This window comes from Brachycentrus maculatus, unplaced genomic scaffold (genome assembly GCF_059751285.1).
Source record: "Brachycentrus maculatus isolate JH-2025_06_01 unplaced genomic scaffold, ASM5975128v1 h1tg000225l, whole genome shotgun sequence".
NCBI classification, from domain to species: domain Eukaryota; kingdom Metazoa; phylum Arthropoda; class Insecta; order Trichoptera; family Brachycentridae; genus Brachycentrus; species Brachycentrus maculatus.
In genome coordinates, this window is record NW_028280976.1 from 162,457 (window position 1) to 187,256 (window position 24,800).

Genomic DNA, 24,800 nt, shown 5'->3' on the forward strand with positions numbered 1-24,800 from the left:
GATGAGAGTAGACTGGATGCAGTCGGGATGCCATCTCTCAGTGCGGCAAGACCATGTATGGTAGATGTTCCAATGGTGATATAAGGAAAGGGTGCAAGGCTGAGATGAGCACTATCCAGCAAACTAAGGAAGGCGGCTTGGGATGGTTTGGGAAGGATGAGAGTAGACTGGATGCAGTCGGGATGCCATCTCTCAGTGCGGCAAGACCATGTATGGTAGATGTTCCAATGGTGATATAAGGAAAGGGTGCAAGGCTGAGATGAGCACTATCCAGCAAACTAAGGAAGGCGGCTTGGGATGGTTTGGGAAGGATGAGAGTAGACTGGATGCAGTCGGGATGCCATCTCTCAGTGCGGCAAGACCATGTATGGTAGATGTTCCAATGGTGATATAAGGAAAGGGTGCAAGGCTGAGATGAGCACTATCCAGCAAACTAAGGAAGGCGGCTTGGGATGGTTTGGGAAGGATGAGAGTAGACTGGATGCAGTCGGGATGCCATCTCTCAGTGCGGCAAGACCATGTATGGTAGATGTTCCAATGGTGATATAAGGAAAGGGTGCAAGGCTGAGATGAGCGCTATCCAGCAAACTAAGGAAGGCGGCTTGGGATGGTTTGGGAAGGATGAGAGTAGACTGGATGCAGTCGGGATGCCATCTCTCAGTGCGGCAAGACCATGTATGGTAGATGTTCCAATGGTGATATAAGGAAAGGGTGCAAGGCTGAGATGAGCACTATCCAGCAAACTAAGGAAGGCGGCTTGGGATGGTTTGGGAAGGATGAGAGTAGACTGGATGCAGTCGGGATGCCATCTCTCAGTGCGGCAAGACCATGTATGGTAGATGTTCCAATGGTGATATAAGGAAAGGGTGCAAGGCTGAGATGAGCACTATCCAGCAAACTAAGGAAGGCGGCTTGGGATGGTTTGGGAAGGATGAGAGTAGACTGGATGCAGTCGGGATGCCATCTCTCAGTGCGGCAAGACCATGTATGGTAGATGTTCCAATGGTGATATAAGGAAAGGGTGCAAGGCTGAGATGAGCACTATCCAGCAAACTAAGGAAGGCGGCTTGGGATGGTTTGGGAAGGATGAGAGTAGACTGGATGCAGTCGGGATGCCATCTCTCAGTGCGGCAAGACCATGTATGGTAGATGTTCCAATGGTGATATAAGGAAAGGGTGCAAGGCTGAGATGAGCACTATCCAGCAAACTAAGGAAGGCGGCTTGGGATGGTTTGGGAAGGATGAGAGTAGACTGGATGCAGTCGGGATGCCATCTCTCAGTGCGGCAAGACCATGTATGGTAGATGTTCCAATGGTGATATAAGGAAAGGGTGCAAGGCTGAGATGAGCACTATCCAGCAAACTAAGGAAGGCGGCTTGGGATGGTTTGGGAAGGATGAGAGTAGACTGGATGCAGTCGGGATGCCATCTCTCAGTGCGGCAAGACCATGTATGGTAGATGTTCCAATGGTGATATAAGGAAAGGGTGCAAGGCTGAGATGAGCACTATCCAGCAAACTAAGGAAGGCGGCTTGGGATGGTTTGGGAAGGATGAGAGTAGACTGGATGCAGTCGGGATGCCATCTCTCAGTGCGGCAAGACCATGTATGGTAGATGTTCCAATGGTGATATAAGGAAAGGGTGCAAGGCTGAGATGAGCACTATCCAGCAAACTAAGGAAGGCGGCTTGGGATGGTTTGGGAAGGATGAGAGTAGACTGGATGCAGTCGGGATGCCATCTCTCAGTGCGGCAAGACCATGTATGGTAGATGTTCCAATGGTGATATAAGGAAAGGGTGCAAGGCTGAGATGAGCACTATCCAGCAAACTAAGAAAGATGTGTGAAGGATGGTTTGGGCACGTGGAACCAATGAGTGAGGAAAGAATACATTTTCGACATCTCAACAGAGGCTTATATACCAAGAAGAAGAAGACTGGTCTGCTTACCGAGTGCCGTGAGTCCTTCGGAGATGGTGGCGAGGATGTAGAGGAAGGCCGCCGGCTGCAGCGAGGCCAGGAAGGCCATGTGGTCCTGCGCCAGGCACTCCAGCAGCACGTAGTAGGTCTGTGATAGCTTCGGGTAGTCCTGGACCGCAATTCACAAGGTTATCTTACGTGCAAGGGTCAAACGCGCGCCTTGCACTATCCAACTAGGCGCAAACTGTGTGCCCAAAGCGCGCCTTGCATTAACAAATTTGGCTCAGACTGTGTGCCCACCGTGCACTATCCAATTCGGCACAGACTGAATGCACAATGCGTGCCTTGCACTTTCCAATTTGGCACGTGTACCTAACGCGCGCTTTTGACTATCCAATTTGGCACGGAATACGTACCCAACACGCGCTTTTGACTTTACCATATGGCACAGTCTATGTGCCTTGGACTATCCAATTTGGCACTTACTGTGTGCCAAAAAAGCGACTTGTATTATTAAAGCTGACATACTGTGTACACAATGCACGTACACAGTCTGGCACCTTAAATTATCCAATATGGCACAGACTGAAAGTCCAACGCGCGCCTTCACTATCCAAGCTGGCACTTACTGTGTGCAAAACACACGTTAAGCATTATTAAATCTGGCACATACTATGTGCCAAAGACGCGCTTTCATTATCAAAGCTGGCACAGACTGTGTGCCCACAGTACGCCTGGGACTATCCCAACCGGCACTGACTGTGTGCCGACCGGCGGTAAAGATTTGAGGCACATTCTTATCATTAATGATATAAAAATTCAAACAACTTACCAATAGGTCAGTCTGTGGAATGCTTAGGAGTAACTTAACAAACATATTTAAAGCGTTTTCAAGCGCCTCATCTCGATATAACCTGAAAACGACAATGACAAAATTAGTGGTATGTTTGCAAAAGATTGAGAGTTCGTCGAAAAATTCACAGCTGGCATTGGAACACAGAAACACGTCAAACAAAACCACTTTCAGTCAAAGGAACTTTGGTTGGTATGCAATAAAGTGACAGGTCGTGAGCTCTGTAAAAACCATATTCTTCTTCATCTTCAATGAGATGTTAAAATGTACAAGTAACTCCTCGAAAAAAATGCGGAGAAACCAGGATTTGTGAACAAGGATTTGGACACACTCAAAATGTTTTTTTTATTTCGAATTTTGGGCAGAATATTTGTTACTTTCAAAATAGCTTATAGTTTTTTGAATCGTCTTAAGTATTGTGTGAAGAATTTGGAAATATTTTTCAACTCACAGTGAAATTTTAATTAATTAGTTTTTACGGTAATATGTTTGTTCCATATTTAGATTTCTTTACGTCATGTTGATATTGTCTTTATATCATGTTGATATTGTCTTTGTGTCAAATTGATACTGTCTTTGTGTCATGTTGATGCCGTCTTTATGTTATGTTAATACTGTAATTATGTCAAGTTTATGGTGTCTTTGTGTCATATTAATACTGTCTTTATATCATGTTGATACTGTCATATTAAAACTGTCCTTATGTCATGTTGATACTGTCATATCAATACTGTCCTTATGTCGTGTTGATACCGTCTTTGTGTCATGTTAATACTGTATTTATTTCATGTTAATACTGTCCTTATATCATGTTGTTACCGTCTTTGTGTCATGTTAATACTGTATTTATTTCATGTTAATACTGTCCTTATATCATGTTCTTACCATCTTTGTGTCATGTTAATACTGTATTTATTTCATGTTAATACTGTCATTATATCGTGTTGATACCGTCTTTGTGTCATGTTAATACTGTATTTATTTCATGTTAATACTGTCCTTATATCATGTTCTTACCGTCTTTGTGTCATGTTAATACTGTATTTATTTCATGTTTTATGCCACGCTGGCACTGTTTGTACTGTGATTAAGCTACGCTTGTACTGACCTAAATACGCCAAAGTTGACATAGTTGCCGCACAGCGCCGCCTTGAGCATAGAGAAGCAGACGGAGATGCCCTTCAGCTTCATGGGGTACATCAGGTCCTTGCTGACCTCCATATTGAGGATCCGACTGCCTGCGAGGGAACAGAGAGCAGCATGAGGACAGAGTTCCATGTATTTCGAACACCATATGAGAATATCTTTATAAAATTAATAGACTTAATAATAATACACTTATCCGCAGTGTTATCTTGATCGTTTACACATGGAGGAAAGGTGATGAGCCCTCCGCTTCAGGTACCTTACTTTACTTACTTATAACCCTTATCCGCACCCAATGGTGCATAGGGCACTGCATCGAATTGACACAGTGTTATCTTGATCATTACTTACATGAAGGCAAGGTGATCACTCTTGCGCTTCAGGAACCAGTCCGGGGTAATATTAAATAAATATTATAGTGTAAAATTACTAATATTTGTTTTCACCCCGTCTGGGAATGAACCCGGAACCTCCAGCACGGTAGCTAAATACGCTAACCATTACACCATGGAGGCGGACAAAAATAAGTGGAATAAGTGGTTTAAAAACCACTTATGTGAAAAATGTGATATTCCCAAATGTTACTTTTATCGACCATAGTCGGATTAAAATGTAACGTTAGCTCATGTAATGTTAGCTCTGGTACGTATCTGAGAGGGGGAAAAACTAATCGCGAGCAGCGCCAGTAGCATTAGGAACAGCGGGCGCGGACTCACCGTACGCGCACATGACGTTGCTGGCCTCGCGGAAGAGCAGGATGCCGTTGGGGCTGGACACGTCGAACTGCAGGCGCTGGCTGCGGTTCTGCACGAGCTCCGCGGCCAGCTTCAGCACCGGCGTGGACACGGCGGGCTGCGTGCACCACGCCTCCAGCCCGCGCACCAGGATGCCCAGGTACTGCGGGTAGCTGTCCGGACAATATCCTTTAGTTGTTTCGCCGTTTTAACATCTTACTAACTAAATGACTAAAGATATGGATTAAACGGTCGCGGTGACATTGCGCATCCCTGTTTAACGACCTCAGAGATGCCAAAGAGGAATGAAAGCATCATGAAGTCAATATAACTCCAACATTTAAACCTTTCATACAACTATCCATGTATAGGTTAACCCTTACTGGTCCAATGTCGAATCTCATTCGATTTTTTCCTCTTAGGTCCTATGTCGGATGTTATTCCACATTTTTTCATCATTAGCATTATTTATTTAAATTCCAAGCTTACATTTTTGTCACTCGTATCTATTACAACAGTATGTGGAGCAGGGGACAAAATAATTTTGTTTCCAATTGGAATGTAACTGTCTACCTAGATTTTTTTAATTTTGGGGGACCGGAGGGGTTAAACAACAACGGTGATATCGCACATCCCTGTTTCACACCGGGACAATAGGAGTATCCTTTAGTTGTTTCGCCGTCCCAACAAATAACTTAATGACAAAACAGATAGATTAAACAGCCACGGTGACATCACACAACCCTGTTTAAAACCCTTAAAGATGACAAACCTAAACCGTTCAGTTGTCTCATGCAACCATCTATGTACAAATTAAACAGCCACGGTGACATCACACATTCTTGTTTAACACCCTTAGAGATGCCAAACCTGAACCGTTCAGTCCTCTCATGCCACTATCCATGAATAGCCACGGTGACATGGCGCATCCCTGTTCAACTCACATCCAGTCGAAGAGCATCATATAGGTGGTCTTGGTGTTGAAGGCGAAGGCGAGGCCGCGCAGGTCCCGGGCCAGCCCGATGAGCACCTTGCGCGCCTGCTCGGAGCTCAGCAGCGCCGCCTGCTCCGCCGGGTTCATCAGCCCCGAGATGCTCTCAAACGCGGCTGGAAGCAGAACCCGAATCCGGTATTAGCCCGGCGCTCTTACTCAGATACAGTTTTACATCGTAAGGTACAGATTCTCTTCGTAAACCACAGAAATTTAATTACACTTATATCAAAGTTTGACATTTATTCTGTGTACTTATCAAAATTTCACATTTATTCTGTGTACTTTTTGTCTGCCTCCGTAGTGTAGTGGTTAGCACGCCCGGCTACCGCGGTGGAGGTCCCGGGTTCGATTTCTAGGGTGGGGTCGAATAAATATAAGTGATTTTTTTCACTGTAATATTTATTCAATATTACCCTGGACTGGTACCTGAAGCGGAGGGCTGATCACCTTTCCTTCATGTGTTAACGATCAAGGTAACACTGTGTTTATATGATGCAGTGCCCTGTGCCAAGCTTATTAATGCATTGTTGTCGGGCAGTTTTTTCATCAACCCTGTCCCTAATTACGATTTTTGATTTGTGACGTTGTTGAAAGGAGTGACTATACTATACTGAGTCTAATATATTTTGTGTATTATCCATTGGGGGGGACTACTCACCGGCCAGGGGCATCATGAAGGACTGGAAGCGGTCCTCGTCCTCGCCGAGCTCCACCATGAGCAGGCGCCCGAGGGCCGTGTACAGCATGCTGCGGCACCGCATCTCCCCCACGCTGGCCGAGCAGCCCAGGAACGGGAAGTGCTCCGACTGCAACGGGAACCACAAGACGCTAGTAAACCCTTGCCAATACTGTTTATACAACACTCTCCAGGAACGGGAAGTGCTCCGACTGCAACGGGAACCACAAGACGCTAGTCACTCCTCCCCAACACTGTCTTCACAACACTCTCCAGGAACGGGAAGTGCTCCGACTGCAACGGAAACCACAAGACGCTAGTCACCCCTCGCCAATACTGTCTATACAACACTCTCCAGGAACGGGAAGTGCTCCGACTGCAACGGGAACCACAAGACGCTAGTCACTCCTCCCCAATACTGTCTTCACAACACTCTCCAGGAACGGGAAGTGCTCCGACTGCAACGGGAACCACAAGACGCTAGTCACTCCTCCCCAATACTGTCTTCACAACACTCTCCAGGAACGGGAAGTGCTCCGACTGCAACGGGAACCACAAGACGCTAGTCACCCCTCGCCAATACTGTCTATAACACTCTGCAGGTACAGGAAGTGCTCCGACTGCAACGGGAACCACAAGACGCTAGTCACCCCTCGCCAATACTGTCTATAACACTCTGCAGGTACAGGAAGAGCTCCGACTGCAACGGGAACCACAAGACGCTAATCACTTGCCAATGCTGTCTATACAACGAAAAAATGTATGAGGAAGGTCTACCGGGACCCGAACGCAAAATCCGAACCTTGGATTATTTTTACATGATGGACAAACTCAAAATGTTACTAACTGGTTGACTGCCAAAAGCGTCCTAAAACGCATAATTTTCTGTGAACGGAGCGCCGCTCATATAATTACGTCTTAAGACGCGCCGTTTTAAATGGGCTTTTACTGAAGAAAATCAATTATTCAAAATGTACAAATATATTGAACGCATAGTGACATCTATTGAGAATATCTTTATTGCATACTTAGAATTGAAACAGAATTTGTTTTTACCACTTTAAACGTAAATCAAAGAGAGCTTTGTCATCGGAACAACTGATGGCGCTCGGGGTTGTCCAATAATCCCCGAGTTGCCGTCACTGCCGAATCTGAGGACAGTGATTTTAGACTAACACAAACAATTACTTTTGACATATAATTAAGTTTTCATATTTTCTATGACAAATTTTGTGACACCATGAACAATTAGTTTTATGATTATGGATAAACGACCGCACGACTGGCGCGCTCTTCATTTATTTGGTAAGTTTTATAAACAGACATTATTACACTTTCAGGTTTTATTTTTGTGGTAAGAGATTAACAGTATGAAGGCTGTCTGGAGATCAGATTTATACTCGGTGAAGACCAAATGCCACCTATACAATGCCTGCATTGCTCCTGTTCTCTTATACGGCTGTGAAACATGGCACCTTACAAGGGGCCAGAGCAGCCGTGTACTAAGCCTTGAGAATAGGTGTCTGAGGAGAATTTTAGGTTTGCGGTGGTTTGACTTTGTGAGGAATGAAGAGATAAGGCGTAGGACGCAGCAAATCTTGGTCACAACTGTCGTCAAGATAAGGCGATTCAGTTGGCTTGGCCATGTACTCCGCATGCCTCCCGAGAGCCGCCCACAAGCTCGCCTCCTTTACAAGGCATCAGGTTCCCGACCACTGCTGACAATTCGTCGGCAGTTCTCGTCAGAACTTCGGGACGCGGTCTGACTTGGGAGGATGCGAGGGAGCTGGCAGCCGACAGAAAAGCCTGGAGACAGTTTGTGGACTCCATATGCTCCACCTAGGGAGCGGATATGGTTATTATATATTTTTGTGGTGAAATTCGCGGCGTGCTGGGTACCGCCATACATGTACCTGCCGGCAGTTAAAAGGTTTGAATTATTAGCATCCCTCCAGTCTCGGGACTCACCGTGTGGTGGGTGAGCATGAACTGCACCTCGTCCAGCTTGACCAGCTTCCTGACGCAGGAGTAGCCGACGCTGAGGTCGCTCAGCAGCCCCAGCGTCTTGCCCGTTATGGCTTCGGACCCGCCCCAGTACTTGAGATTGGTGATTCTGCGAAACAAAGGGTGTCGATTTGTTTAAAATTTATTTTTTAACCACTGACTTTGTGATTCAATTAAATACATATGACTCTCATATTATTTATTGACATCTCATCAAAGATGAAGAAGAGTATGGAAGTCCGGGCATTTACGGAATGAGCTGTCTCTAGTGAAGTTCTAGTGATTCAAGAACAATGTTTCAAAATTGGTTCATATATATATATAACTTCCAAGAATTTGAGTAGTGTGGTTGTCAATAATGGGTAGAATTGGTGAATGTTACACGTGTGCAAAGCGATCGCTTAAACCGGCCTATGACGGTCGTCAGCCCCGTTAACTCCCATACTTCCATATTCTTCTTCATCTTTGATGAGATGTCAAAAAAGAAAAAAGAATTGATTGTCCTGACGAAGAGACGGGTACGTCTCGAAACCGGTAGACGTAAAAATCTCGGTGAGTGGTTATATACTGATTTTATTAACATTTTTGTAAAAAAAAATAAGTAAAAATGGCTAAGCACAAAGTAAATGCTTGAAATATTAATAATATTGAGAATAGAAAAAAGAAAATATAACTTAGTAGACTCAAAAAATCTCTTTTTATATGATACAGTGCCCTATGCACCATTGGGGCACGGAAAAGGGTTAAAAACAGGAAATCCGGAAACATAAATTAAAATGGAATTCTACATATTAAACGCCAAATAAACAAATATTTTTTTTTAGTTACGGGGAATCGTTCCTTGCAAATTTGTGTATTTTTTATAAGAATTTGTGTACTAAAATTGTATTCGTAAATGTATGCGAAAAGAAAAAGGAGACGCAGTTTGTCAACTTTCATTTTGTTTACAATATTGTCCCCACCGCACGCAACTCGGACAAAACACAATATCGTATATAAGGGGCGGGGGACAATATTTGTGTGCTCAGATAAGATTAATAATAGGGTGTATAACGTCCTGTTCGCTCCTTCTCTGTTGGCGTCGCTTTGTTCTCCTCGCCCCCATAAGTGTTTTATAATTTTTGATGAATAAATAATTATTTTTTGACATCTCATCAAAGATGAAGAAGAATATGGAAGTCTGGGCATTTACGGGGCTGACGACCGTCATAGGCTGGTTTAAGTGATCACTTTACACACGTGTAACATTCACCAATTCTACCCGTTATTGACAACCACACTACTCAAATTCTTGGAAGTTCTATATATACAGTAGAATCGCGATATAAGTAATCGCGATATATCGAAAAATGACGTATATCGAAAAAAAAAACCAAATTTATTCCCTAAAACTAATTTTTCATACAAAAATGCATTTATATAACGAAATCCCGTTATTATGTATAACAAAATCACTTTTGTCCCGTACGAAAAAATGCCAATACATTTAAGTAAATTTATAACAAATAAAAAATGTTATGATAAAAATATTTCAAAGCCGCGCCGCCGCAGATAAAAATATTTCAAAGCTGCGCGCGCCACCGCACCATATGCGGATGGTTTTATGGCGATTTTTAAAAGTAATTCAATACAATATCCCATCAGCTTGAGTAATTAGTAATTAGAGTCAATGAGTCAGTGAAATGATTTACTTTAGCAATAATAATTCTTTAGTTGTGTTGCCTACTTTCAAAATCCGCTAGATCCAGTTTTATAAGATTTTAAAATAAATACTCTATCGGAATGCCAGTTGTGGGTTTTATTGTTCAAAAATTTTAAATACTTGAAAACCCCGCTAAAAAATACTTAAAAACAACGTTGTATTTCAAATTCCGATATATTCATGAAACTTGCTTTCTGACCCATATCGGTCAATCAGAGAACGGAGATAGGTCAAAAGTTAAGATGACGTCATTATCGATTTGTGTCTCGTGTTTTTTTTTGAGTACTGAAAAACTTTCCAAAAAAATGGGAAAATTCTCTATTTTATAATATTTTATATAAAGATAGACAAATCTTTGAAACATTAATGTTATCCGGAGAATTTGGATTTTTTTTTGTAAAATCGACTTATATGGATCTGGCGGATTTTGAAAGTAGGCGACGTAGTTATAATCTCTCTTCTTATTTCAATGAAATTATTTCTGTAGGCCATAAAAATTCTCAAGTATATTCTCTCTCATAATCAGTCCACCTGCTTATCTCAATGGTAGACAATAATAATTCTCAAATTACAATCCATCTTTTTATCTCAATGAAATGATTCTGTTGACAATAATAATCCTCAAATTGCATCCGTCTTTTATCTACATCGTAAGGGCATTTGTCCACTACACGGAATAATTTTACCGTCCGTCCGACACGTCAGTTTGCGTTTTAAAACGATGATTTTACGATCGAATTTACGCGCAACGTGTTCACGCACCGATCAAGAGCTCCGATCCGAAGAAAGATGGACAAAAGCACAAGCCAATCCAAGCCAATCGTCATTTTAAAACGCTAACTGACGTGCCAGACAGTAAAATTACACGGAATTTCGGGTAGTGGACAAGCGCCCTAAGTGGGGCGTAGTGTCGGGTAAGACAATCTGCACACTATTGGACTAGCGGAGTAACGTGTTACGACGTACGACATGCACGCATACTTACAAAGCACGCCACACGCGCAAACACAGAAACGTTTGTGTATTTTTACGATTTTATGTTAGGATTTGATTCCCGATTTTTTTATAAATTATTTATTTCCGTCGCTGCAAATGGATGACATTATGAAAAACATTTACCAGACCCAACATTACAAAATTGTTTTATTTCAACTTTAAATATGGCCAATAAAAGCAACTAGGAATATTAAATATGACGGACAAATTTGGACAAATACGAATTTGTCCGTTTTATACGGATTTTGAAGGAATAAAGAGATCAAACGGAATTTGAAGGATTATTACGGAATTTTAACGGATTTTAGGAAATTTTTAGCGACGGCGAAAAAAAATTCATCGCGTAAATTCCGTCTCGTAATTTCGCAATTTCGTAATTTCGCAATCTCAATATCGAAAACTACTCTTTGACGTCTGACAACACTGGCCGTCAGTAGCGCGCAAGCTGCTCTCGTTCTCGGCTTTGGCGGCTACTTGTGATATTATTATTATTATATTTGACGTTATTATTCTCATTTTCAGATACATATTTACCAGACCCAACATTACAAAATTGTTATATTTCAACTTTAAATATGGCCAGTAAAAGCAACTAGGAATATTTACGTTTTTCCGGTTTTAAAATCACATTCTCATATTGTGTACAAAATACATACGAATATCATCGATTCCCGCGGCACTTTTATCACCGTAAGGTTAATAAGAAAACAAGTGAAAATATGTAGGTATTCAGTTCCCTATGGCCCCCTTCCTCCTTTGTTTGCAGAACTTGAAAAGCCGCGTAACATTTTTTACAACGGCGTGCAACATATACATACTAAGTATGATTTAAAAAAATTCGTTATATGTGGGAATTCGTTATTACGAATTAATATTTTTTGGTCCCTTGGATTTCGTTATATCGCGATTCTACTGTATATGAACCAATTTAGAAACCTTGTTCTTGAATCACTAGAACTTTTCTAAATTGGTTCATATATATATAGAACTTCCAAGAATTTGAGTAGTGTGGTTGTCAATAATGGGTAGAATTGGTGAATGTTACACGTGTGTAAGGTGATCACTTAAACCGGCCTATGACGGTCGTCAGCCCCGTAAATGCCCAGACTTCCATATTCTTCTTCATCTTTGATGAGATGTCAAAAAATAATATGAAAATAACTCCTGTAATCGGAGATAATCCAGATTTTGTGAACAAGTATTTGGACACACTCAAAATGTTGTGAATAAATGATTGTTTCCATTCGCGCGTTTCCGTCTTCCTCCTCATCGGTGTTCCAGTACCGTTTAGTAGTGAAAGGGATATTTACATTTTCCGGATGAAGACGCTGAGCAGCATGGACTCGTCGGTGATGCCGAGCACCTCGCTGAGCCTCCGGAAGAGCTTGCAGTTCTTCTGGACCTGGTCGCTCACGTAGATCTTGCGAAACTGCTCCAGGAACCACATCATGGCCAGCTCCAGCTTCTCGCAGCCCTCCTGCTGCTGCGCGGGAGGAAGGGTCAGAGATCTTTATTGTTTTTTAGGAGAACCACTCACTCTCTGCGTTCTCACTCACTCCCGTGTACCGGATTGGGGGGGGAGGGAAAGAACGATCTGCGTTCTCACTCGCTCGCAGAATAAGGACGATCTGCGTTCTCACTCGCTCACAGAATAAGGACGATCTGCGTTCTCGCTCGCTCACAGAATAAGGACGATCTGCGTTCTCACTCACTCACAGAATAAGGACGATCTGCGTTCTCACTCGCTCACAGAATAAGGACGATCTGCGTTCTCACTCGCTCACAGAATAAGGACGATCTGCGTTCTCATTTGCTCACATAATAAGGACGATCTGCATTCTCAATTGCTCACAGAATAAGAAAGATCCGCTTTCTCACTCGCTCACAGAATAAGGACGATCTGCGTTCTCACTCGCTCACAGAATAAGGACGATCTGCGTTCTCATTCGCTCGCAGAATAAAGACGATCTGCGTTCTCACTCACTCCCGTGTACTGGATTGAGGGGGAAGGGAAAGGACGATCTGCGTTCTGACTCGCTCGCAGAATAAGGACGATCTGCGTTCTCACTCACTCACTCACTCACAGAATAAGGACGATCTGCGTTCTCACTCGCTCACAGAATAAGGACGATCTGCATTTTCACTCGCTCACAGAATAAGGACGATCTGCATTTTCACTCACTCACAGAGGAAAGAGGATATTCATTATTTTTAGATGGGAAATGCATTTATTATTTACTTTCTTATTATATACAAGGTTTATAGATCATTTAGTGGATTTTTGTTTCTTCTAACTAAATAAAGATGTTTTATTTGAATCTGTGTTGGGAACAGGAGGGATAATCTAGTGTGCAACGAAACACGTATCACAGTAGATTTTAAGGAATAGTGGTATTTACTAAGTGAAACATTAATTATTATGTACAAGGTTTATACACCATTAAGTGGATAGCAGAGGAAGACCGAGAAAAACATGGCACGATTAGGTATGCCAAATACTTGAAAGTGGTCAGGTTAGGAGTCGCAACAATCGGCGGGTATGTATGACGAGATGCATGAACGTGCAAGAGGCGAAGAATGTTTGCGAAGACAGAGTGGTGTGGCGCTCTATTCTCTCTGCCTACCCCCCTGCGGAGAAGCGGCGTGATGGTTAGTTAGTTAGTTAAATTTATTATTAACTATTTCGCCGCTTCACCGCAGGGGTAGGCAGAGTGAATAGAACGCCACACCACTCTGGCTTTGCAAACAATCCACGGCTCTTCCACAATCATGCATCTCTTCATACATCCTTCTTCTTTTTCTAACTCTTACCCGCACCCAAGGGTGCATAGGGCACTGCATTGTATAGGACAGAGTGGTGTGGCGCTCTATTCTCTCTGCCTACCCCTGTGGAGAAGTGGCGTGATGGTTAGTTAGTTAGTTAAGTGGATATTTGTTTCTTCTAACATAAAAAAAATGTTTTATTTGAATCTGTGTTGGGAACAGGAGGGATAATCTAGTGTGGGCCAGTCGGGAACTTGTCAGCATTTGCCCATTGCTGGGAGGAAACCACGTAGAACTGCTCAGGAGAAGCCGCTCACAGAGACTGTTGACTGTCCTCAAAAGGCCTTCCGTTCCACTAGAAAATGTTCTGGAATTTTGTGTTCAATACTGAATACAAGAAGAAGGCTGAAGTAAGTGGAGGAATGGAGGGTGTACTCTCACAAGGAGCGGGAGGACCATAATCACCAAGGAAGATGTAATAAGTGGAAATAGCCAATTTACCTGGAAGGAGACTATTTGACTATACAATTTGACTGTCCTCAACAGGCCACTAGAAGAGGGTTCGGCATTTCGTGCGCCGGGTCGGATGGGAGGGCGGGGGGAAGGAGTGTGCGTGGGGATACTCACTCGCGCGAGGCGGGCGTCGTTGAGGTCCATGAGCTGCAGCACGCGGCACACGAGCTCGCCGTCCATGGCGTCGTGGTCCTCGTTGTTGTTGAAGGAGAGCCGCCCGCCGATGGAGGCGCCGATGATGTACACCAGCCACGTCAGCTGGCCTGCCCCCCCCAGACAAACAATATTAATACATTTCTCAACTTAGTTTTTGATTTGGCGTTTCACTTGCAGTTTTCATTTCTCATACATTTCTCAACATCTGACAAGGGTGTTCTAGAATAGTCTCTCCTGGAAACCTTGTACCTTAGTGCTACCTAGTAACACTCGTTTGTGTTACTGGGTAGCACTAAGGAATGTGGGTATGTTGGTGACACAGTGGTGACATTCCAGATGAGTCTCTCCCAGAAAACAGTCCCTCACTCGGAGCTACCTAGAAAGTGGACTAAATGCATCATATAAGGAGTGTCGGTGACAAATTGGTGACGACAACACGGTCCTGTACCCTGGAGCTACCCAGGAAGTGGGCTGAATGCATTGTATGAGGGGTGTCGGTGACACACTGGTGACGACCTAGTAAGTGGAGTGTGGGTGCTCCCGGAGCTGCTGGGAAGTGGGCTGAATGCATTGTATGAGAGGTGTCGGTGACACACTGGTGACTGCCTATGGAGTGGAGTGTCGCGACAGGGAAGGGAGTGCGTACCTTGGTAGACGAGGCGCTGCGGGTCGCGCGCCGGGCGGTGCTCCTGGTAGCCGGCAGCGGCGGCGTCGAAGAGTGCCACGAGCAGCGCGCAGGTCTTGGCGTAGTCGCAGCGCGCGATGACGGCCAGCTGGTCCAGCTGCTGCGCCAGCAGGCCGGCGTCCTCCAGCGGGTCCTCCAGGCCCTCGGCCAGCGCGGCGCCCACCGAGTCCAGGCGCGAGCCCACGTAGGCGGCCGTCACCTCGGGCGCGTAGCGCTCCAGCAGGTGCGGCTCCGCGGCCTTCACGTACGGCACCGACGCCACCATGCGCTGCCACAGCGACAGCAGGTAGTGCACCGAGTTGGGCGCAAACTGCCACATCTGCAAACGAACCCACCCACCCGTACAGTGACACGCATTCACTAAGACATAATACTCTAGTCACAGTACACATGGACAGTTGGGGGCATGCTGACTCATATTCACTCTACAAGGTACAAGGACTGCCACAGCGACAGCAGGTAGTGCACCGAGTTGGGCGCAAACTGCCACATCTGCAAACGAACCCACCCACCCGTACAGTGACACGCATACACTGGGACTTGACATAATACTGTAGCGATAGTACACAAGGACAGTTGGGCGCAAACTGCCACATCTGCAGTAGACTTCACACAGAATTCACATCATATTCTATTCCTTCCTATACTTAAATAGCTGGGTGCAAATTTTCACACAGTATTTAGCCTTAAATTGACACTTTAATTCAATAAATTTCCGGTTATCTCACCCCTCATCCTTTCCTTATTTCCCCATTCCAACATTTATCGTAATTCCCATTCCAACCACACCATACCAATCTTACATCTATTCTGTGCCGGCCGCGGTCAGTAGAATAATCGGCCTCTTGCCGCAGATGGCCCCAAAAAGGACCACACTAGAGAAGCGCGAGGGTGGAAGAATGGCGTATGGCATTCATCTATTCTTCGTGACAGCCGCGGTGATCGGGATTGAGGAGCTGTCCCTCGGCACAGATGGCCCCAAAAAGGACCACTCTTTAGGAGACGCAGACCAACCAATAGAGTACATCATGCATTTATCTTTTACAACATTTTGAGTGTGTCCAAATACTTGTTGACAAAATCTGGATTATCTCCAATTACAGGAGTTATTTTCATATTATTTTTTGACATCTCATCAAAGATCAAGAAGAATATGGAAGTCTGGGCATTTACGGGGCTGACGACCGTCGAAGATTGGTTTAAGTGATTTACTTTACACAACACTTTTAAAAAGCTTCTTTTCATCTCACCAATAGATGTCTCTAGTGAAGTTCTAGTGATTCAAGAATAATGTTTCAATATTGGTTCATATATATAGAACTTCCAAGAATTTGAGTAGTGTGGTTGTCAAAAATGGGTAGAATTGGTGAATGTTACACGTGTGTCAAGTGATCACTTAAACCAGCCTATGACGGTCGTCAGCCCCGTAAATGCCCAGATTTCCATATTCTTCTTCATCTTTGATGAGATATCAAAAAAAACATTTATGTTTTGTGACTGGGTCGCTGGAATTAAGAAGCTGTCTTTTGGCATGGCCCCAAAAAGGACCACACTTTGTAAGCGCGAGCGTTACGCGCCTAGAGACCGAGAATAGACACCGTCACTCTTCTCAAGTGTGGTCTTTTTCAGGGCAACACCGACCGCAGCGACGGGGCGCGTACCTGCAGCGACTGCACGGTGAACTTGGCGATGAGCTGTATGGCCTGCTGGTAGTCGTCCACCATGACGAGCTCGCCCAGCTGGTAGTTGGACTTGAGGCGCGCCAGCAGCCGGCAGAACTCGTGGTAGTTGCCCGGCTCCGAGAGGCCCTGCACAGGGGACACGGGGTACATTAGACTCTGGCCGGGGAGCGATACCTCCCAACCGACCAGCCGACTGGACGGGTCAATGTATATATCGTAGTCGTACAGGAGAAAGTGACCAATTAACAAAAGGTAAAATGTTCAGGAGGGCCATTTAAGTCACTTTTGCTTGGCAACAAAATAAACGTCAATGCAGTTAGTTATTTTTACCAAGTCCATATATTATACTCCCAAGTTTAAAATCCTTTGGGATGTTTTTCAGGGCAATATTAAGCTAGTAAGATATCAAATAGCCAATGACAACGTTTTTGTACAAAATGCACTTGGTCACTTTTTCCTGTAGGACTACGATATGTACTTTATGTGGCCATTTTGAAAAAGAGGGCACATAGTACTTGCACACAAGTAAAATTTAACAAAATATAAATGTACCGTAGAACGGGGCTACTTGAACTTTGATGTGTTACTTGAGCCCAGTACAAAAAAAATATTTAGATCTGTATTTGGTCTACAATAATGAACATATCGACATGATTCATTGTTTCCCTGACAGGTGACACTTATTGTCACCAAATACAGATTATTGTAGACCAAATACAGATTTCAATCTCTTTTTTGTACTGGGCTCAAGCGGCGCACCTGGGGGTTCTCGAGGATGTGCTTGACGCCCTCGACGAGGTGCTGCAGGTACTTGGCGCGCTCCGTGTTGGAGAAGAGGGAGCGGCGCACGGAGGCCACCTGCACGAGGCAGGCGAGCGCCAGCGCCGACAGCGGCGGCGGCAGCCACGCGTACAGCGAGAAGAACAGCTTCAGCGTCGTGGTGTCCAGGAAGGCGGGCCGCCAGCTGGTCGGGATCTGGGGGCAGACGGCTCCGGTTGCACTAATCTGGCACACAGTATGTGCCAGGTGGATAGTGCAACCTGGCACACGGCATGTGCCAGGTGCACTAACCTGGCACATACCGTATGCCAAATTGCACTAACCTGGCACACAATATGTGCCAGGTGAATAGATAACCTGGCACACAGTATGTGCCATGTGGATGTTGCAACCTGGCATACGGTATGTGCCAGGTGGATAGTACAAGGTGCGCTTGGGCACATACTTTATACCAGGTTGAATAGTGCATGATTCGTATTTTGGCAGCTAGTATGTGCAATAATAGTATATGACAGTTTAGATAGTGAAACCAGCTTGGTAGCGCATAGCATGCCTATTGGCACACAATCTGTGCCAGCTGGCACGCACTATGTGCCAGCTTGGTAGCACAATCTGGCATGCAGTATGCGACAGGTGGATAAGGCAAGCTAGCACGTAGTCTGTGCCAGGTTGAATAGTGCATGATTTGTATTTTGGCACATAGTATGTGCCAGCTTATTTAGTGCAAGCCGGCAAACACTCTGTGCCAGCTTGGATAGTACAAGGTTGCCTTTGGCACCCAGTCTTGATTTATTGATAATGCATTTATCCTTCCTCCCAGTGATACAACTTGGCTGTAAAAAAGAGAATATCAATGCCAGAATTCAGTGCCAGCTCGGCAGTGCAAGTTGGCACATAGTCTGTGCCAACTTATATAGTGCAAGCTGGCACGCAATCTGTGCCAGCTTGGATATATTGAGAGCTATCCCACCGCATTCCCAGACCTGATACAGAAGCATCTAGGCTTCCTGACAGACCTTCTCTATAATAATAAGCGAGGTACATTGAGAGCTGTCCCACCGCATTCCCAGACCTGATACAGAAGCATCTAGGCTTCCTGACAGACCTTCTCTATAATAATAAGCGAGGTACATTGAGAGCTGTCCCACCGCATTCCCAGACCTGATACAGAAGCATCTAGGCTTCCTGACAGACCTTCTCTATAATAATAAGCGAGGTACATTGAGAGCTGTCCCACCGCATTCCCAGACCTGATACAGAAGCATCTAGGCTTCCTGACAGACCTTCTCTATAATAATAAGCGAGGTACATTGAGAGCTGTCCCACCGCATTCCCAGACCTGATACAGAAGCATCTAGGCTTCCTGACAGACCTTCTCTATAATAATAAGCGAGGTACATTGAGAGCTGTCCCACCGCATTCCCAGACCTGATACAGAAGCATCTAGGCTTCCTGACAGACCTTCTCTATAATAATAAGCGAGGTACATTGAGAGCTGTCCCACCGCATTCCCAGACCTGATACAGAAGCATCTAGGCTTCCTGACAGACCTTCTCTATAATAATAAGCGAGGTACATTGAGAGCTGTCCCACCGCATTCCCAGACCTGATACAGAAGCATCTAGGCTTCCTGACAGACCTTCTCTATAATAATAAGCGAGGTACATTGAGAGCTGTCCCACCGCATTCCCAGACCTGATACAGAAGCATCTAGGCTTCCTGACAGACCTTCTCTATAATAATAAGCGAGGTACATTGAGAGCTGTCCCACCGCATTCCCAGACCTGATACAGAAGCATCTAGGCTTCCTGACAGACCTTCTCTATAATAATAAGCGAGGTACATTGAGAGCTGTCCCACCGCATTCCCAGACCTGATACAGAAGCATCTAGGCTTCCTGACAGACCTTCTCTATAATAATAAGCGAGGTACATTGAGAGCTGTCCCACCGCATTCCCAGACCTGATACAGAAGCATCTAGGCTTCCTGACAGACCTTCTCTATAATAATAAGCGAGGTACATTGAGAGCTGTCCCACCGCATTCCCAGACCTGATACAGAAGCATCTAGGCTTCCTGACAGACCTTCTCTATAATAATAAGCGAGGTACATTGAGAGCTGTCCCACCGCATTCCCAGACCTGATACAGAAGCATCTAGGCTTCCTGACAGACCTTCTCTATAATAATAAGCGAGGTACATTGAGAGCTGTCCCACCGCATTCCCAGACCTGATACAGAAGCATCTAGGCTTCCTGACAGACCTTCTCTATAATAATAAGCGAGGTACATTGAGAGCTGTCCCACCGCATTCCCAGACCTGATACAGAAGCATCTAGGCTTCCTGACAGACCTTCTCTATAATAATAAGCGAGGTACATTGAGAGCTGTCCCACCGCATTCCCAGACCTGATACAGAAGCATCTAGGCTTCCTGACAGACCTTCTCTATAATAATAAGCGAGGTACATTGAGAGCTGTCCCACCGCATTCCCAGACCTGATACAGAAGCATCTAGGCTTCCTGACAGACCTTCTCTATAATAATAAGCGAGGTACATTGAGAGCTGGATTTATGGATTGTTATCATTATGGTGCGGTACCTGTACGGTGGAGAGGTCGTCCGAGGACTCGTCGGAGCTGGTGCCGATGAAGTCGAAGGTCAGGCTGTTGATGGCGAGGCGCAGCAGCTGCGTGATGAGCGCGTGCTGGCGCTCGTCCCCGAGGTCCAGCGCCTCCTCGCGCGCCGAGCCCAGCAGCGAGCAGGCCAGCCGGAACGCCTCAAACAGCTGCAGGTCCCTGCGCGGACAAGAGACAAGAATTACAAAAACATATGCAATTTGCAATTTGACTATATACTAACTAACTAACTTATCACGCCGCTTCATTTTATAAATCCCTCGCCGTCTTATAAATCCGTTTGTATACTGCAGCTGTCTAGTTTACAAATTTTAAATATGATTGACGTAAGATGCTGTTTGCAAAAATAAGTAATTTATTTTGTCTTCTTCTTCTTATTATAGGCCTTGCGGCCTGTTTTTAAGAGGGATTAGCCTCCTGCGACGTCGATTCCCAGCTATCGGCCCATCTCTTTGGTGGTCTGCCCGGGAGTCGTCTACCATGGGGTTGGCCGTACAACGCGATGTGGGGGAGTCTGGATGGTTCCATTCTCCTCACACGCGCATACCATTGCTTCCTTCGTTGCCTTCCCCACCTAACGACATCTTCCATCTCGCATATTTCCCTGATCCTGGCGTTCCTTATTCTATCTCGAAGACTCTTGCCTGTTATGCTTCTCAGAGTCTTCATTTCTGACAATTTATTTTGTGCCACTCATTATATCATAACTTTATCAGGTATGCCAAATACTTGAAAGTGGTCAGGTTAGGAGTCGTAACAATCGGCGGGTGTGTATGAGGAGATGCATGAACGTGGAAGAGGCGAAGAATGTTCACAAAGACAGAGTGGTGTGGCGATCTATTCTCTCTGCCTACCCCTGCGGAGAAGCGGCTTGATGGTTAGTTAGTTACTTAGTTAATTTCATCCTCCTTCTGCTTGAGTCATGTCAGATTCCCCTAGACCACTTATTTATTGGATGGCCAATGCCTTTAATGTAATATATATCGTTCACTCCTTTCAAGAACGTCATAAATAAAAAAAAACTTGATTTTTCAGGAGAATGTTTTTAAAGTTTAAAAATATAATACAATGTATTAAAAATAAATATCAAACCACTTTTTGAACTTTTTACTGTGCGACAGATTTTTTAGGTAAAACTTAACGTTTTTTCTCCATTTGAAAAATATTTCGCGTATTTAAAAAAATAATTAAACAACACCTTTTCTTCAAAATGCAAAAACAACACTTTCTGCCCTGCAGCGGGTAAATATTGAGTTAAAAATATGCCGCTTTTGCTGGGATATAGTACATTTTCTGGGCATTCCAAAAACATGCACAACTGAAAATTGTCAATTTTTGATATTTCATACTATCATACTATTCGTAGTCGTACAGGAGAAAGTGACCAACTAACAAAACGTAAAATGTTCAGGAGGGTTATTTAAGTCACTTTTGCTTGGCAAGAAAATGAACATCAATGCAGTTAGTCATTTTAACAAGTCAATATATTATACTTCCAGAGTTTAAAGTCCTTGGGGATTTTTTCAGGGCAATATTAACCTTTTAACCGCGTTAACTTTGTTCCTGAGAGACGCCCGTGCGTGCCCGGCGGTATTTTGCCGTTTTTTAAATGATTACTTTTATCATGTATTTAGTTATGAAACGATTTATTTTCCTAAACAAAAACGTTCAATGGGATTCATTGTGCCTTTTTGGTACTCTATAATACGCGTGTGTCACATTATTCTTGAAATATATCGTAATATAAACAAATTAGATCGTAACATAAATAAATCAAAGCACGCATCGTGTGTCACTCTTACCCACTGGCGATGCGTAGCGTCGAGAGTGAGACAGATATAGGGCATGATTATGGCGCGGACTAATTACCGACCGCAAGAAAAATCAGGGATCTGTTCTTTTATTTATCCTTGCGATGTTACAAATTATTAGTCAGATATTTCAACAGATGTCATAAGGCCAAGGATTGACGTATTATTTTATCCAAAGTTCCACACCATGAAAAAATCCCTCCAAGTTGAACTGAGGTTGGAAACTTGGAGCAAAGTTAAAACACATACGCTTATGTCAGCCGCGTACGGGACATGTTTTGTGAAAACACATACGGTTATGCGAGCCGCGTGGATCCGGTTAAGCTAGTAAGATATCAAATAGTCAATGATCACATTTTTGAAAGAAATGCACTTGGTCACTTTCTCCTGTATGCCTACGATATGACATTGTTGAAAGGAGTGAGCGATATGTCATTTTTCGCTATATCGCGATTCTTCTGTACCGACATAACGCATAGAATACCTGAATGAGGAGGCGATCTTCCTGTGCTTGGTGATGGACCTGTTGGCGTCCGCGTCCGATATCTGGTTCATCTCGCAGGTGAGCTGCGACAGGATTTGCACGCCGATAGTGCAGTGCTCCACGGGGCCCTGCAAAGCACACGGGGATGTACAGCCAATATCTAGTCTGATCAAGTTCTTCGATACCATCTACGGTTGACTCAGAAGTTATATTATTAGCAGAGACCTTCGAGGAATCAGAATTTTTTTAATTTTTTTTTAATTACATAAATTGTATACAACATTTTGAGTGTGTCCAAATACTTGTTCACAAATCTGGACCGTCTCCAATTATAGGAGTCACTTTTCATATTTTTTCTCACCAATAGATGTCTCTAGTGAAGTTCCAGTGATTCAAGAACAATGTTTCTATATTGGTTCATATATATAGAACTTCCAAGAATTTGAGTAGTGTGGTTGTCAATCATGGGTAGAATTAGTAATTATTACACGTGTGTAAAGTGATCACTCAAACCAGCCTATTCCGGTCGTCTTTGACGAGATGTCAAAAAATAATACTAAATATTTTAGTTTACATTTAGACCTGAAGATGGAAGCATGGCTTCCGAAATTAGTCGTCATAAAATAAACTCAAGTGGTAAAAAAAAAAGTTTTTTCTTTGAAATTACAACAATTATAAACATGTTTTGTCCGCCTCCGTAGTGTAATGGTCAGCACGCTCGGCTACCATTCTTCGGCTACCATTCTTCGGCTACGGTTCTGGGTTCGATTCCCAAAGGGGGTAAAATAAATATAAGTGATTTTTTCAGCTTCAGGTACTGGACTGGTACCTGAAGCGGAGGGCCGATCACCCTTCCTTCATGTGTAAACGACCAAGATAACACTGTGTTTATATGACGCAGTGCCCTATGCACCATTAGGTGCGGATAAGGGTTTTATTATTATTATAAATATGTTTAAAATATTTTTTTGCAGAGACCCACCAAGCCACCTTGTGTGTCTTGTCGGTGGAGTTCTTTTTTAATACATTTTTTATTGTTTTTAACAATTTTAACCTAATATACACACAAAAAAGAGGGAAAAAGTAAGAAAATAAACATTGTACAATTTTCATAGAATAAACTCTTGATCATTTACCCATTCCTTTATTTTGCCTTTGTTCCATATTTTATTTTGACCTCTAACCTCCGTCGGCAACAAATTAAAAATGTTTGTAACGATATATTGCAGTGTTGGACTCCCATATTTACTGTTAATTCTTGGGACTATCAAACCTTCGTCGTGTGTAAATCCTGTATCATGGCTGTGTACTAGAAGATTTCTATATTTTTGTCTAGTAGATATAAAGGACATTATGAAGCCTTGCCAAATATATACACCGTGTGGCGTTTGAGCTGCCGCTTACTCAGAAAACACACAGTTTAAATATTCGGGGCTGTCTTGGGACTATCAAACCTTGGTGTATCATGGCTGTGTACTAGAAGATTTCTATATTTTTGTCTAGTAGACATAAAGGATATTATGAAACCTTGCCAAATATATACACCGTGCGGCGTTTGAGCTGCCGCTTACTCAGAAAACACACAGTTTCAATATTCAGGGCTGTCTTGGGACTATCAAACCTTGGTGTATCATGGTTGTGTACTAGAAGATTTCTATATTTTTGTCTAGTAGATATAAAGGATATTATGAAACCTTGTCAAATATATACACCGTGTGGCGTTTGAGCTGCCGCTTACTCAGAAAACACACAGTTTGAATATTCGGGGCTGTCTTGGGACTATCAAACCTTCATATGGGTAAGAGGTGTAGGGCTTCGTATTACCTGGAGGAAACTGCTGACGTCCGCAATGACATTTCTGAATACAAATTCATCCTTGATGCTGTCGAACCAACCCATCTTTGTGATGCGCGCAAACAGCGAAACCAGGGCCTGAAATTAGATATATATTAGCACACACATGTATTTATGCATTTACAACATTTTGAGTGTGTCCAAATACTTGTTGCGTTTCTCATGTGTGTGATTATAATCCAGGATTCGGATCTCACATACTAATATAAGAGTTTCTGCTTAGTAAAAAGCTTTTTTGCATCTCACCAATAGATGTCTCTAGTGAAGTTCTAGTGATTCATGAACAAGGTTTCTAAATTGGTTCATATATATATAGAACTTCCAAGAATTTGAGTAGTGTGGTTGTCAATAATGGGTAGAATTGGTGAATGTTACACGTGTGTAAAGTGATCACTTAAACCAGCCTATTACGGT

The 24,800-nt window shown here is 43.7% G+C and overlaps 2 protein-coding genes across 3 annotated transcripts in view; one reads left to right on the top strand and one right to left on the bottom strand.

Annotated features, from left to right (window-relative positions):
- LOC148306808 (uncharacterized) overlaps positions 1–22,019 on the top strand; it is a 138,825-nt gene extending 116,806 nt beyond the window's left edge. The window contains exon 5 of the mRNA XM_088264351.1: positions 21,765–22,019. The gene's annotated coding sequence lies outside the window, so the exon portion shown is untranslated. The remainder of the gene's footprint in view (positions 1–21,764) is intronic.
- Ranbp16 (Ran-binding protein 16) overlaps positions 1–24,800 on the bottom strand; it is a 43,292-nt gene that overhangs the window by 9,837 nt on the left and 8,655 nt on the right. Inside the window, exons 5-19 of one of the 2 annotated variants that reach the window (XM_088264331.1) lie at positions 24,357–24,464; positions 22,533–22,660; positions 20,201–20,396; positions 17,581–17,796; positions 16,801–16,947; positions 15,101–15,458; positions 14,413–14,561; positions 12,333–12,502; positions 8,289–8,433; positions 6,303–6,450; positions 5,595–5,757; positions 4,633–4,823; positions 3,879–4,008; positions 2,750–2,831; positions 1,948–2,086 (exon numbers count right to left, since the gene is read on the bottom strand). In XM_088264331.1, the coding sequence (XP_088120457.1) occupies positions 1,948–2,086; positions 2,750–2,831; positions 3,879–4,008; positions 4,633–4,823; positions 5,595–5,757; positions 6,303–6,450; positions 8,289–8,433; positions 12,333–12,502; positions 14,413–14,561; positions 15,101–15,458; positions 16,801–16,947; positions 17,581–17,796; positions 20,201–20,396; positions 22,533–22,660; positions 24,357–24,464 (2,470 nt within the window). Of the gene's footprint in view, positions 1–1,947; positions 2,087–2,749; positions 2,832–3,878; positions 4,009–4,632; positions 4,824–5,594; positions 5,758–6,302; positions 6,451–8,288; positions 8,434–12,332; positions 12,506–14,412; positions 14,562–15,100; positions 15,459–16,800; positions 16,948–17,580; positions 17,797–20,200; positions 20,397–22,532; positions 22,661–24,356; positions 24,465–24,800 lie in introns of both variants that reach the window. The other variant, XM_088264330.1, reaches the window with a different exon arrangement.